This window comes from Neomonachus schauinslandi, chromosome 11 (genome assembly GCF_002201575.2).
Source record: "Neomonachus schauinslandi chromosome 11, ASM220157v2, whole genome shotgun sequence".
In the NCBI taxonomy this organism is placed as follows: Eukaryota; Metazoa; Chordata; class Mammalia; order Carnivora; family Phocidae; genus Neomonachus; species Neomonachus schauinslandi.
In genome coordinates this window covers 4,642,112-4,654,338 of record NC_058413.1, presented here as the reverse complement: position 1 = coordinate 4,654,338, position 12,227 = coordinate 4,642,112, and the positions used below count along the sequence as shown (strand labels likewise).

The 12,227-nt window shown below is 43.7% G+C and overlaps 1 protein-coding gene across 7 annotated transcripts in view; it reads left to right on the top strand.

Moving 5' to 3' along the window:
* PPP6R3 (protein phosphatase 6 regulatory subunit 3) overlaps window positions 1-12,227 on the top strand; it is a 94,343-nt gene that overhangs the window by 48,896 nt on the left and 33,220 nt on the right. For 6 of the 7 annotated variants that reach the window (XM_021685587.2, XM_021685586.1, XM_021685588.1 and 3 more), the window contains exons 9-13: window positions 1,224-1,376; window positions 3,585-3,734; window positions 4,810-4,874; window positions 7,612-7,727; window positions 9,555-9,640. In XM_021685587.2, the coding sequence (XP_021541262.1) occupies window positions 1,224-1,376; window positions 3,585-3,734; window positions 4,810-4,874; window positions 7,612-7,727; window positions 9,555-9,640 (570 nt within the window). The remainder of the gene's footprint in view (window positions 1-1,223; window positions 1,377-3,584; window positions 3,735-4,809; window positions 4,875-7,611; window positions 7,728-9,554; window positions 9,641-12,227) is intronic. The other variant, XM_044919469.1, reaches the window with a different exon arrangement.

Below are 12,227 nucleotides of genomic sequence, written 5' to 3'. Positions count from 1 at the left end.
TATGTCCATGATGCAGGGAGTTGAGTTTAGCTTCCACATGGTCTCTTCAGACGGCTGATGCTACCAGTTAGCAGGCAGGGGCCCTGTGTGGGTCATGCTGTCTTGTCTGTGTTCAGCCAGTGCTGGGTGCAGGCTGGGGTGTTTGGCGTTCACTCTCAGGGACAGTGGCTCTGCTGGTGTTTAAGGGTTTTTGGTCAGTGGCATCCTTCATGGCAGCTGTGAGAAGAAGAATGGGAGAGTAAGGAATGAAAAATAAAGGATTTATTTAGGAGAAGTGGAAGTTGGAGATGGGAGAAGGAGATGGGAGAGAAGAGGCTGTGTGAGGAGGTGCTCCAGCCCGTGTCTTTGTTGGCCTGCCTGTCTTCTTTCTAGGTGGACAAAAGGCAGCATCTAGTGTAGATTCTCACACTGTATTCTTGGTCCTGATTCAAAAGCAGGGCAGTTTCTCATTTGGGCTTCCTCTCTTTTACTGCTAGGAGTCCATGAGTTCAGTTTGTACGTGGTTTTACTACGTGATGTGGTGTATGAGTAGATTCCTGAAGCTTTTTAACATGTCTGTTCATTGGAGCTGCCTTGCATGGAGTATAAGTGTGAGCCTTCCATTCCATTAAGCCTTGAGAGGAGCAGGTGGGGGAGTCAGGAAAGGGCAGCCTCGCTGCTGGGTTAGAATTCACCACACTTTCTTGTCAAACCTGTAAAATTCTCAAGTGTCCTGTGTCTGTCTTCTGTCACCAAAGTATAGAGACTCCCTTTTATGGGCAGTAACAGGTTTGAAGTTGATCCTGTTTCAGGGCTGTGATCCAGAAGCAATCAGAGTTTGCATTTTTCTCACAGATTGAGGACTGTGTTCCCAAACCACTTGTAACTTTTCTTAGTTTCAGGATTTCTGGTCAGGTTTGGAATATTGCACTTCTTCCCCCCCCATGAACTTCTACAGCATTCTGCTTTCTTCCTCTGGCAGTTTGGAATGTTGAAGGAGGGGGATATCTGATCTCCTATGGAATTTCTAGTCCAGGGGAGTTACTTGATTTCCTCCCCTCTTGGATATTTTATCATATCTTGAAGATCTCAAAAGCAGCTTTGGATTTTCCTTCAGATGTGGAACTCAGGCCACATGATTTGCAGGGTTAGTTTACCTAGTGTTACATATTAGTACACACCCCTCCCCCCCCTTTTGTTTGTTTATTGAACTGGACGTAATTGGAAAGCTTTTTCTTCCTCAGAAAAGTGTGATGAAGACTACGTGGGGTGTGCTGGACCCTCCGGTGGGCAATACCCGATTGAATGTCATCAGGTTGATATCCAGCCTCCTTCAGACAAACACCAGCAGTATCAATGAGGACCTCATGGAGCTGAATAGCATTGGGGTCATATTGGTAAGGTTTCCCCCAAAAGGTCATTTAATTTGCCTGTGATGTTTTATGGATATACAACTCAAGTTAAAACCTCACAAATTTACAGTGTGGGTCAGTGACTCTTCTTGTTCTGAGCATAAATGGTCTTTTATACAGTTCTCGTCTTGAGTTTATTGTCAATTTCTAATGCTTTTAAGTTTTCAGTGTGTTACTGCTGTGTGTAAAGACGTACAGTAGAAAATTTCAGAGATGATTAAGACCTAGACTTCTCCCTCAAGAAGCTCAGTCTGGCACAGATGATTGGGTATAGTCTTCTTCCCCAGGGGATTGTGTTAGTAAGAAATGACTGCTGGTTACAGCATTGTTTTCTTGTCCTAATTAGCAAAGGGACAAGTGTTTATCGTCTTTGTACTGACATAGATCTGTATAATATATCTGTATGTGATCTTTTGATTTGAGTCCAGATTCTTCCTTGATACACACTGCTATTAGTCTGCTTGTTAGTGGAGACGGAAACAGTTCAGGAATTATCTGGACTTCCCTTACGCTTAAGTTACCCAGTTCCTAGGTTTGTGCTTAGAATCCACCGTCCCAGCTCTGGTACCCATGCTTGCTCTGTCTGTCCTGCCACCCGATAGCGCAGAAGGTGCGAGGGCTAACACTTAGCCAGTGTCATAAGACATCTGGTCAAAGCATACATTTGGGGGAGTTTGGGCTGTTTGCACACTACACGAAAGGCATGGTAATGTGCACTTTATATACATTTCTTGTGTGATGCTGGGTGTAGATGCCTGTGTGAGAGAGGATCTGTTTTGCAGATTGTACCCAGAGAGGGGACATACTCTTTGTGCCCCAAGGGGGGACATTATTCTGTGACTAATAAGTGGTAGAGCCAAGATTTGAATTCACATTCAGTTTCAAACCAGTGCTTGCTTTATCAACCACACCGTTATGCCACCTGGTGTCATTAGATACTTCTAGTTAGATTTCAGCTTTGGGTTAAATGATGGCAGTATAGAGATAGAGAACAGGAACATGTTGGAGCAAGGTGAAACATTACAGAACCACAGTCTCTTTGGTGAACTTAACTGTTGCCCTCTGAGGACATAGTTTTTGCCCTACCATCTGGTGTATTCAAGGCATAGAACTTTCTTTCTTTTTTTTTTTAAAGATTTTATTTATTTATTTGAGAGAGAGAGAATGAGAGAGAGCAAGCTCATGAGAGGGGGGAGGGTCAGAGGGAGAAGCAGACTCCCTGCGAGCAGGGAGCCCGATGCGGGACTCGATCCAGGGACTCCAGGATCATGACCTGAGCCGAAGGCAGTCGCTTAACCAACTGAGCCACCCAGGTGCCCCAAGGCATAGAACTTTCTACTCCTGTCCCTGAAGTCATCGATTACTAGCCTCTAATCTTAGTGATAGTAAATATGCAACTATTAATTCATTCCATTGTTAATCTTTAGAACTGCTTTTGAGTGACAGCAAATTTGATAGAACTCCTAAATGGGTCATTTAATCATTTCTTTTTGATTTTGAGTTTAGATAACCAGACTCAAAGAATGTCCTGAATATATATTTGGTGCATTTTGTGCTTTTAGGAATTGTCTTTCCTTTTTGTGATACTCTCAACTTTTTGAGCAATCTGGAAAAACCGTGTACTTTGAAAGGAGGTCCACATGTCACCGCTTCTCAGACCTGTCTTCTTTTGCTCCATTCACTGTTCCATGAGTTTCAAATGCCTGAGTGGTTATAACTGAGTGCTTATTCACACTCAGGGTGTGCGTACCTTGAGATTGGAGACTGTCTTTCTAACTCTGTGTCCTCCTGTATTGCATCAACACCCATGCCCTGCACAAAAGCCATCAGTAAATGTTTGTTGAATCAAAATAAAACTCTCAAAAATTCCTTCGAAAAGTATTGGAATTTAACTAAACTTAATACCTATTATTAGTTGCCTGGAAAACATAGTGTTCCCGTGTTCATTGTTGTTTTCTACTAGGTTCCATGCAAATGCTGGCATGTTGAATGAGCAGATAGCGTGTATTTAGTCTGTGTAGTGGCATTTCAAACCCCCTTTAAAGTAAACTTGAGTTCCTTTTGATTAGTCCTCTTGGACTAAGAACATACCATTTTTATTTGTTAAATCACTGTTCGTGAAATGTATTAGAGTAGTGGCTTTAAACATTGAGGTAACTGAATAAAAGAAAGCATTATTTTTCTTTTTTGTAGGACATGTTCTTCAAATATACGTGGAATAACTTTTTACATACACAAGTGGAAATTTGTATTGCACTGATCCTTGCAAGTCCTTTTGAAAATACAGAAAATAACACAATTACTGATCAAGACTCCACTGGTGACAATTTGTTACTGAAACACGTAAGCTTACTGGGGTCTCTCTGCCGTTCCTGGTTATAGCATTTTCCCACTTCAGTGTGAAATGAATTGGAATTTAAGGGCGGGAGTTAAATCTCAAGAGTCCAGGTATTTAACTCTTGTGTTCGTCGCACTGTTAGCCGGTGATTCTATATATCATATCCTGGGCAAATAAGCATTAGATGAACTTTTAAGAAAAAAGTCTTAAGTGGCCTCCTTATTTGCTAAAAACAATCAAGTTAAAGACTTAGAAATCTTTTGGAGATTAAAAGAACCATAAAAATTTAAAGACTGCAGAAAGCGTTTGAACAGTTGTTTGGCGTGCCAGTTCTAATTTGTGGGCTAAATGCGGGACAGATGGGTGGCAGAAGTGGGCTCTGTGCCATGTTGAGTGAACCTCTTGTGTGGGTCTGTTTCCTTTTGTTAAATATGAGGTGGCACTAAGTCAGTCTTCACACTTCTTCTTGCTCAGAGGTTCTGTGGTGTATGAAATTTCCTAGCTCACACTGGCTTCCTGCCAAACCTGGGAGACGGGAGAGGCTAGCCACCTGGAGTAACAAGTAGGAGGGAAAGACAGCTGACGCCGCGCGCATCCCGACAGCATCACGCGCGATGCTGGTGTTCAGTCGGAGCGCAGTAACGGCAGGGCGTGCGGCAAGTCCGCTCACGTTTCAGAAGTACAAGTATTGCTGCGGGTTCTCAGATAGGGTTTTGCCAGGGCCTTATCTTCTTGATTCCTTTTAAATTTTGGTCAGGCTCTGTATTTCTGAGCTCACGACTAAAAAAACCTGGCTTTGCTTTAGGTCAACTACTCCCCGGAAGCGGTGCTTGAAATGTTGCTTCCCAGTAGCTACACTGCTGAAGGCGTGGATCTGGTCTCGAATCCCTGTAGTGTTGTGACGGCCTTGAGTAAATTTATTATCACATTGCATAGGATATAGCCAGTAATTCACAGCTAGATTTAACTTGCTGGGTAATACGTAGCACTGTTCTATTTGAATAGAGTTCTGTTTCACTCTAAAATATTGACACTTTGACATTTATATGCATGTTAACTAAAATATTCCTTTTTATTTAGCTTTTTCAAAAATGTCAGCTAATAGAACGGATACTGGATGCCTGGGAAATGAATGAGAAGAAACAGTAAGTAAATTGTTTTCCTATAGAAATTCAGTGTGATTTTTAATTTGAAGAAAAGATCTGCCTTGCCTTAGAGAACAATGAAAATAATTACGTGGTAGCAGGCCACTTTATAGTTATAAATGTTTCTCTCGGGACTTCTGGATTATTTATCGTAGCAGATCTTTTTCTAACAATTTATTTTTAGAGTGCCTGTGTTTCTACCTATCTTGAGGGGAATCCAGGGGCTGGCTGCCTTTGAAACTTCCTGGTCCTGTTTGAATAGCTGTTTTTCTGGCAGGAATGTGGAGACTAAAAAAAGTCAAGTCCTCCCTGATGATGCTTTAACTTAACAGGTTCGTCCTGCTTACCCCATGGACTCACTGTAGAGAGAGTCCCTTCGTGTATGGGAGGAGGATGGGGGGGGTTAGCCTGGTATTTTTTAGAAAATTTCTGTTAGCTGATTGGCAAGATTATTTGAAGTATTGACACGTGTAGGTAGCTTTGCCACACACATTTTTTTTCTCTCCCGTGCCCTGGGGGCTTTTATACCATCCCGTAGATTCTGAGGCAGGTGGCATAGGGTGTGTTTGGGAAACACTCTCAGGGCACGCTTCTTGTGTTTGTTGTTTAAGTCCGGTTTATTGAGGTATAATGCTCATAAGGTGAAAGTTCATCTTTTTTTGGTGTACACGTCTAGGAACTCTGATGAATGCGTGCAGTTCATGCACGCACGAGAGCTGTGGTCAGGCACGAGAGCATTTCCTTGGCCCGAAAAGTTACCTCGTGTGTCTTCATAATTGAACCTGTGCCAGGAATTTTCTTGCTCTGTGTATCTGTTCAGATCTCTCTTGTGGCCCCTGGAAGAGCTGGGAACTAAAGAAAGGTGTCAGCCTTATTCTGTAAGGCTTGGTTTTTTAAAAGTGCCTACTAGCACTGATAGGGCTCTGACTTGACTCTGGGAAATATGCATTTAGTTTGAGTATAGCAGGGGCTCATCTCGGTAGACCTCAGGTACATTCTTCCAAATGGAGCTCCTTTGGGGGGGGTTCTGTGTGTGGCCAGATCAACATCTCTGGTTTTGTGTTTGACCCCACGTTAGCCACTTTGTGCCCTCCTGACCTCCCTTGCTCTCTGCCTCCTCCTCAGTAGTGCTGAGGTGTCCTGTGCACTCTGTTTCCCCCCTGCTCCATCCTCGGGAGGCTTGACTATTAATAGTCCCCCGATTGGGGTGGGGTGGGGGGGTCCTGAAAGAGTTTTTCTAATGTTTCCTTGTCCCAGAAGCCTAAAGAATGTTGAGGGCCTTGGGGCAAAATACTGGCAGGTGGGCATTTGGTTTCACTTGTGGGAGCACGACACGGCATCTGACTGAGAAGTTGCCTGCGAGGAACCCAGGGGTCTTGGGATCTTCTTGTGAAACCAAAAGAGGCTCTTAGCAACTCAGTTGAGATCAGCTCTGTGCCTCTGACCCTTAGCTGTCCCCAGACCTTCTAAGATTATTAGCAGATATTCTGTTTTTCAGGCAAGCCTTTAAGCATAGTACAGCTTTTTTAGCGGCTCTTGAAATTTCAAGTCTCCCTTTAAACAAAAATCTGTTCAGTTTGTTCCCTCCTATCTGCAAGCAAAGTCTTTTGTGTCATAGAATTTAAAGTCCTGACGCTTTATAAATAGGCAGAGAAATCACAGCAATGTGAAAAGTTTATCTAAATAGGTGGATTTGGGAGGCATTTGGGTGGCGCAGTTGGTTGAACATCCGGCTCTTAGTTTCAGCTCAGGTTGTGATCTTGGGGTTGTGGGATCGAGCCCTCTGTCAGGCTCCACGGTTGGTGCAGAGTCTGCTTGGGACTCGAGTCTCCTCTCCCTCTGTCCCCGTCCCCCCCCCAAAATAAATAACTAAATCTTAAGGAAAAAAAAAAATAAATGGGTGGACTTGGGGCACTTGAGTGGCTCAGTCAGTTAAGTGTCTGACTCTTGGTTTCAGCTCAGGTCGTGATCTCAGGGTTGTGAAATCAGGTCTCCGTGCTAGGTATGGAAACTGAGATTCTCTCTCTCCCCCTCTGCCCCCAATGAGTGAGTGAGTGAGTGATAGGTAGGTGGGTGGATTTAGTAAAGATGGGTCCTGCTTAGGAGGTCCTGCTTAAGTGGGGGAAAGGGGCATTGCTGGCCGAAGACCAGCTGACTACCCGTCGCCTTGGCCAAATCCTCAAAATCAGCCACTATGTTAACTTGCGAAATGCCACTGGTAGGCGATTGTCTGTTAATTGAACTGAGATTATGAAGATTTGATGTCTTTTAGCAAAATTCTCACCTTATGTTCCTATAGTCTTTTTAAAATCTGAAAAAATAGTTTCATAAAAAGATACAGAGGAAAGTCACAGAAACATTAGGTATCAGTGAATGTTTGGGCTTTTTTTTAAGGTAATATGTAATTGAATATTAATGATTGGTTTGTATGTGGAATAAACCTTGCTGGGGCGCCTGGGTGGCTCAGTCCTTAGCGTCTGCCTTCGGCTCATCCTGATCCAGGGTCCTGGGGGAAAAAAAACCTTGCTGAGCATGGCCACCATGGGAGCCTTGAGCAGACCATTTCTGCCACTCCCACCCCTGCCTGACCTGATGACTCCGGCAACTTCTTTTCTGTCCATTCTCATCTTTAGGGCCTCAGTTTTTAGAATGATCGCTCCAGCCCACTGTATTTATTAAGCTGCTTCATCATTGCATGCGATCAGGAGTCTGAGTCTTTGTCCTCTCCCCCTGTCAGGGCCGAGGGAGGCAGACGGCACGGCTACATGGGACACCTGACAAGGATAGCTAACTGTATTGTGCACAGCACTGATAAGGGCCCCAACAGTGCATTAGTACAGCAGCTTATCAAAGGTAAGTGCTTTTTGAAAGTTTAATTATATTTTTGTTGGATTGGAGAAAGGATTTAAGGGTAAAGTGGAAATAATCATAGCGTTTTTAATAGCAGTCTTTGGAGTTTCTTTATACTTTGCAAATTATCTGGAGATTGGAATGAAGTTCTTGAGAATGTGTTTAAACAATGTAGTTCTTTGCTGTATGTCTCATGTCTGCAGTCCTTTTAGTGAGTATTGGCAGGCTCGGCTGAGGTACCCGCTTTCACTCTCGAGGAGCCTGCTCAGTGCGCTGCTCCGGTGTGCACTGGCTATGATCAGATGCTTGCTTTTTATTTTCTTCTGAAAGCCCCTACATAGCCTGTGGATTGAGTTCCTTTAGCTGGGATATTAAAACATTGATCCGCATGTTTGCCCTCTCTCTCTTACTGAGATGAGGGGTGGTGGACCCTAAAGGACGCTTTCCATACCAGCATTTGAATGGAATCAGCCTGAGGTTCCTGGGAAGAAACCGCGGATGCCTCTCACACTGGCGCCCAGGCTGTGAGTCTGCCTCTAAGCCGAGAGCCCTAAGAGCTCTGTGGACTCTAGGGTTTGGACCAGTCCTGTGACTTACTCTGAATGTGAAAATCTTTATCCCCTGGGGTACCGAACTCGCTCAGGCTCAACTTGCTAAAACTGGACATCGTTTCTAGGTCTATTCTCTTTGTCTTTAAAGTATGTCTGTGTGTTGGAGAGGCTGTCACCTCTCGAGCACGCAGTGAAAGAGCTGCTCCAGGTAAGGGGGCAGTTGGGGCTTGCCCTGCTGTAATTTTGCTTCTTGAGAGAGGTACAAGCCAGACCATCACAGCTGATGTTCTTACCAAGGAGAAATGGTCACGTGCATGATCATGTTCCTTAGATCAGCCTTTGTTGTCCCGAAGTCGCTCACCAAGGTGGTGTGGGGAGGACACACACGCATGCATGTTGAAACCGCAGTTGTGGGAAGACAGCTCTTGTAAGGCCTCCAAGATTATAGCCAGAGTTCCTTTTTCTCAGAAAAAGTATTTGTGTATCCTTTTTTTTTTTTCCAAACTTCTCTAGAGGGGCTCCTGGGTGGCTCAGTCCATTAAGCATCTGCCTTCGGCTCAGGTCATGATCTCAGAGTCTTGGGATCAAGCCCCACGTCGGGCTCCCTGTTCTCTGCTTCTCCCTCTGCCCCTTCCCTCCGCTTATGCACGCTTGCTCTCTCTTACTCTGTCAGATTAATAAAATCTTTAAAAATAAATAAATAAAATTTCTGTAGTAGGTAGAATTTCACTATTGCATATGTATCTCCATGTTGGTCTCTGGGCACAGACGTTTAGAAAACAGCCAGACTGGGTTCCATGGAGCATTCACTGGCCACATGCCAGTCACAGTATCTGACGAGTGTGCAGACGCTTTCGTTGGCAGCATTTCCCAGATTTGAATGGTCATGGAAAAAGACGGCTTTTCCTCTCACCTTTATTAAAGACCTGCTAATTCCTCAGAAGTTTGTTGGAAACACATTTTCCAGGTTCAGTTTTTACCAAAAGATTTTTAAAAGCTTGTTAAATTCACAGAGCTGCTTAACACCCTTGTCATCAAGCATGGGCCATTTTGGGGGTGGTTCTGGTTCCTGAAATTCCTGGGGCTTAGGCTTCAAGGCTTTATAAACTCTGTTTCTTCAAGAGTCAGGTGCTCAGATGATGGGACATGTTTGCCTTTGATGGACTGAGTGGGTGGCACTCTCTTGTATATCCTGGTTTTGTTTTTTTGTTTTTTTTTTAATGTGTCTGTGTGGAGGTCACTAGAGTGACAATGCCTTTTTCTCTTTCTCCCTCTGCAGACCTTCCAGATGCAGTCAGGGAGCGGTGGGAGGCGTTCTGCACAAGCTCCTTGGGAGAAACTAACAAGAGGAACACGGTAGATCTAGTAGGTTTTACCAGGTCACATTTCTGTGACCCCCAGTGCTCTCAGCCTTTGCCTGCTTATTCAGAGATGCAAGATCTTTCGTTTGTCTCGGTGATTTGGGGCCAAGAATAAGTTTATGTTTCTTTACCAGGAAGAGAGGTCAGTGTTCACCATATTCTTGATAACTTGTCTAGTCAGCTCCTAATTCCTGCCTGGGATGACCAGAGGGTACAGAGAGGCCACTGATCTCTACACTCCCCTGCCCCCCACTTTTCCTCAGTGCCCTGTTCCCCAAGCACCTCTACTCTGTTGGGTTTGTTGCCTTATGCCTCAGATAAGCCTGGGTGGTTAGAAACCTCAGGATTCCTGTGGGTGTTTTTTTAACGTTACTCAGTTACGTTTACCCTCATTTTAGATTGTTCCCAGGGTGGGGGCGAGGGGTGGGATTTTGTAGGTGACTTTGAAACCCCATCTTTAACAGATTAGTACTTTTAGCCAGGGAATAATGGCATTGATAATATTTTTTAAAATTATATTGGACTTTGGAATGTATTCTTTGTTTTTTTAATGCATTAAGATTTAAGGTAAGTATTGCTTTTGCTTTTGCTTTTAAAGATAAGGAAAGCATTTCCTTTCGTAAGCACATGCCAGCTGATAATTGAGGTGGTGACCTTAACTCTGCATGGAAGTAGATGTGTCAGGCATTTAATTCTGTGAAATGCAGCAGCTGCAGTCCGAATTTCTAATACACACTAATGCCTTGCTTGTTAGGCAGTCAGGTATTTGGCAGCCTTATCAGTTCAGAGCAGAGTTTAGAAACAGAAAGACTCTGGCGGCTACAGAGCGGTCACTAGGTCTTCCTGTGTCACACCCCCAAAGGGCCGTTGCCTACTACTTGGTAGATTGTCTAACACATTGGGTTATCTTTTTCCAGACTCTTCACAGATTGGTTGGGTAATGGCTTGTTAAGGATGGGTGTAATGATAGAATCAGTAGGAGTTGGAAGAATGATGAAGTTAAGAGATGACTATAAGGGGAGCTGTGTGAGGCCATTTAATTAAAATATGTCTGATGGCCCTCGGTGTCTTAGTGCATCATAGCCCAGCAGAGAAACTGGCATCCACTTTGACAGCCCTGAGTCATCAAGGAAGAGTTAAGTAATTTTTGATGAACATACTATCCACAGGGGATTGCTTTTTTCCCCAATCAAATTGATTAAAAATCTGGATAATCAGGGTTTTATTGTAGGGTGAAATTGTTCTCTTATAGTGTTAAATGGAACCGTTTAATTTAGAAGCTCCATATTGATTCTTTGTTAAGGATGCAGGCAATGTGGTCTCCTTTAGGGGATTTTTGTCTTACTTCTTATTTATAGGAATATTACACTTGATCTTAGCCAAAAGGCCGAGAATTCTGATTTTGTTTGGGAAACTCCTTTAAAACTTGTCCTTCAAAGGATTGACTTCAGAGGTAGACTTCAGAAATGTCCAGTTAAACTTGTTGATATCAGGAGTTTTCAAAAATTTACCTTTGGTAATTCAAATTCATTTCCCTTGTGAGCAGTTCTGTGTAAAGAAAGACCTCATTGCAATTCAGATAACACTCAGCTAGTTTGCATGATGCTATCAGTAATCTGGTCTGTGACTGTGTAAATGTTATGTATGTCTACATAATGGAATGTGAACATGCGGTGCGCAGTTAACATGCAGCAGACACATCTAACATCTAGACTTTTACACCTATGTTGAAGGGAAAATTATCCTGGACCCACCTATCACTAGTGGCAGCTTAGTTCTCTTTTGCTAGTAGTAGTCAGACTTCTAGAGCTCTGGTGATACTGCTCATATCCCATGTTGAGTTAGCCCCACTCTGTAATTTTATTGTCCATTGGGACTTTCAGGTTGATGTCTCATGACCTGTTCAGTTCCTTGATCCCACGTGCCCACTACTTAAATACCACCTCCCTTTAGTTTTAAGGCCTTCCAGGAGGGAATTTTGCTTTGTTTCGTATTTTTAGGGATACACACGTTCCAGGTTTTTGAGGATGCTTAAGCATCCTAAGCCACAACGGAGACGTTCACTGCAGCCTTCAGGCTCTCCCCTTTTGTGCCCAGATTGTTTCAGATTATATCCTAGTGGGGGTTAGAGACCGTGTTCCAGTGAGTATTATAAACCCAGCTGGATAAATGCAGTGGGTCTTGCCCTTGCAAAAATGTGCTACAGAATGGGAGCTTCACACTTCATGGAGCATGAAGTCTAAGTAAAAGCCATTCCTAAAATTGGCAGTTGAGTAATAGATTGCTTAGTCCCCGTCCCCTCCCCAAATAGATTAGATTAGATCCCCCGTCTTGATGCCTTGACTTACTAGTTGGTTTTATGATGGCTCTGATACCTCTCTGAGAGTCCTTTCCAGTATATTTATAGGACTTGAGTCACCTGTAGTTCAGCACCAGATGTTTGGGTTATACCTTGTTACATGGCCCTGGCCTATTCTTACGTTCTAGCCACAACAAGGATTCGTTCATTAATGCACCAGACACTTACTGTGCTACTGGCTGGGCCTGAGGTCTGCTCACTGATGCAGGAAAACCTGTGTCAGTCCCAAGCT